Here is a 3,360-nt window from a genome sequence, read left to right as displayed (position 1 = left end):
TTGTACCAAAAATATCCTGCTAAAAAATGTCCAGTAACAAAAAAATATAAAATATAAATATATAGTTTTATTTTAATTAGTTGTTATTTTATTTCCATAATTTTTAAAAACGTCATTATAAAAAAAATATAGAATATAAATATATAAAAATTAGTTATGAAAATAAATATGAAATAAATATATAGAAATTAGTTAGTTAGTTAAAAAATGTATAGTATAGTATAGTACGTATAGTATTTTAGAAAAATAATCAATAATAGTCCCTATATATATATATATATATTTATATATAATCTACCTTATATACAGAAAACGGTCAGAAAAACCACAAATTAACGAATCTAATCAGTTCTCAACGATTTATCAGATATAAATTATTATTATGTTGGAGATAGCGATACATCCGTTTTTTTTCGATTTTAGTACATGTGAACACCTAGCCGTTTGCAAACGTGTATGAATAACGTTAACTTTAAATAATGCCACTTACATTTATAAAAAGCCAAAAAGGCAAAAATATGCTTATAAATAAAGGTTTTTTATTTAGTATTCATGATGTGTATGAAACAAAAGTAGTATGGCGTTGTACCGAGTATAAAAAGTTGTCATGTAAAAGCCGATGTCACACAACAACGAAAGACGAAACGGGTATGTACTTAAATTTGTATACTAAATTAATAGAATTTAATTAATTATATTTATTTATAATAATAATAATAATAATATTTATAAAATAAAACATTAATTAATTATTTTGATGTAGACTTTATTTCAAATTGTACATTCCACATTTCATACAATGTTTTGTTTTTTTTTTCGTAGGATCGAATTTAAATGAAACTGATCATTCGCATGCTCCAAACTTAGCCAAAATTGAGGCCAAAGAACTGGTGAATACTATAAAGGATACTGCTATAACAGAAATAACTTCTACAAGAAATATAATTTCAAATGTGTTGGGTCAAACTTCTGTTCCGGTAATTGGACAATTACCTATTATAAAATCATTGTCAAGGACTATTCAATGGACACGAGTAATAAAAGAAAATGCTCCAGTTAATCCAAGTTATACCAAAGACTTAATTATTCCTGAAATATATAAATTGACTAACAAAAACGAAACATTTTTGGCATACGATAGTGGTAGTAGTGAAAGCAGAATTTTAATTTTTACTACTCAGTACAATTTAAATCTGTTCCCTCGATATTTTCACAATTATATACAATTCATTGTTACACACGTAGCTTAGTTATTCCATTAGTGTATATATTAATGACTAGTCGTACAAAGGAAGTATACGCTGAAGTTTTAAGGCAATTGCTTGTATTAAAACCAGATCTGAACCCCCTTTAAAATAGATTTTGAACAATCCTTTGTTTCTGCGTTCAAACAAATTTTTCCTAATGCTCATATAAGTGGATGTTTTTTTCATTTTGGCCAGTGTGTATGGTGTAAAGTACAATCTACTGGGTTACAAAAGAAATATGCAGAAGACTCAACGTTTGCTCTCCATGTAAAAAATTATGTGCTTTAGCATTTGTGCCAGTCCTTGATGTAGTAAAATCTTTTAATACTATCCTAGAATCCCAATATTTTATTGATAATGAACAATTGTTTGAACCTATAGTAGATTACTTTGAGGAAACATGGATAGGTCGAACAGTTTGTAATAGAAGAAAAAAACCATTATTTCCAATAGAAATGTGGAACTGTTATGACAATGTAATTAATGACCAACCTCGAACAAACAATGCTGTTGAAGGTTGGCACCATGCTTTCAATGTATCATTGGGAAGTCATCATACGACTATTTGGAAATTTATATCTTTTTTGAAGCAGGAACAGGGGCTCCAAGAAGCAAAACTAGAAAAAATTAATCTGGGGGAAAATAACCCTACAAAAAAAATATAAAAACATAGACCAACGTCTTAAAAATACAGTAGAAAACTATGAAACTTCAAATATCATTACGTATTTGAAGGGTATCGCTCATAATTTTAATTTATAAACATTTGTATTCTATATTATTACTTTTATTATGACGTTTTTGAAAATTATGAAAATAAAATAACAACTAATTAAAATAAAACTATATATTTATATTTTATATTTTTTTGTTACCGGACATTTTTTAGCAGGATATTTTTGGTACAAGTTCTTTTTGAACCGGACCAAATGTCGCGGATCATTTGTCGCCGGATATTATTTACCGGATCAAATAACGGGTCACCGGTCTAGGCAAGAATGATTAACACCCTTTGGCAATCTGGTGTAAACGTTTATAAAAGAGATAAATGCACTTTCAGATAACATATTAAGATATTTATTATTATATTCATGTACACTGATTATATTGACATTCATATCACCAGTTGTTACCGTTAATTCATTGTTAGTATTTAAACCATCTATTACTTTTCCTAATAAGTTTATAAAGTTATCGCTATCAGTACCGGGAGACCTATAGACACATATTAAATTAATTGGCACTTTGACATTAGATATATAGAGTTTTACTATATTAGAATCTACGAAATCATACTCAAAACCCTCTACTTACACTATCATTTTGATTTCTTTTTATAGAAGAAAAATACAAGCTATAGCCATCTAAAACATAATTACATGATTGAACATTATGCCAGGTTTCCGTAAGTACAAGTATATCAATGTCCCTATATTTAGCATAATTTTCCAGAAGCAATAGAAGGTCATCAAAGTGTGCGTTTACACCCCTAATATTACAACGTATTATAATAACATAATTATTCCACACATTATTATTAATATATACAAGTTCAGAAAAAGATTCATAGTAATTTGTTCTGTAATTCAAATATCCCTTACAGACGCTTTCCATGAGAGAAAAAAGTTAAAACTATTAGTAATATATAAACACAAATAAAGTATTAAGTTAGCTTAGCTAGAGATAACTCATTGTCGACAACTATAGCTTTTGTAAGTTCGGTTTTTTTTATAAATAATTTATAGTCTCTGAACCAGACAAATTTATACCCCGAATCACGTGCAAATATTTAAGTTTTATAAAATAGATTTTTATTGAATTGCGTCAAGTTATCATTAATATAAATAACTTAATTTTTCCAACTTGCTTCCACACTATTACCAGTTGGTTTGATTTTCCTAGAGGATTCAATCAGATCTTTTTTGACTTGTTTCGATGTTAGTTCAGCTACGATTTTCTTTGATCTGGTATTGAATTTTGATTGGACACGATAAGCATTGACAACATCAATTTCCACGTTAAAAAATTTTGCAATTTTTTCAACTTTATTTTTACAACCCTCATTTAATATTTTCGGTACGTTTACAATTTCAACGAAATTATCTAGTGACTT

At 27.6% G+C, this 3,360-nt stretch overlaps 1 protein-coding gene across 1 annotated transcript; it reads left to right on the top strand.

Moving 5' to 3' along the window:
* The first annotated feature begins 390 nt into the window (after positions 1–390).
* On the top strand, positions 391–2,345 carry LOC132947904 (uncharacterized). Its single transcript, XM_061018164.1, has 2 exons — positions 391–648; positions 823–2,345. Exons 1-2 carry the CDS (start codon positions 480–482, stop codon positions 1,248–1,250), a joined length of 597 nt encoding a protein of 198 aa, XP_060874147.1. The 5' UTR covers positions 391–479; the 3' UTR covers positions 1,251–2,345.
* Positions 2,346–3,360: the final 1,015 nt, after the last annotated feature.

The sequence above is a fragment of the Metopolophium dirhodum genome, chromosome 6 (genome assembly GCF_019925205.1).
Source record: "Metopolophium dirhodum isolate CAU chromosome 6, ASM1992520v1, whole genome shotgun sequence".
Taxonomy (NCBI): Eukaryota; Metazoa; Arthropoda; class Insecta; order Hemiptera; family Aphididae; genus Metopolophium; species Metopolophium dirhodum.
This window is presented reverse-complemented; position numbering and strand designations above follow the sequence as displayed.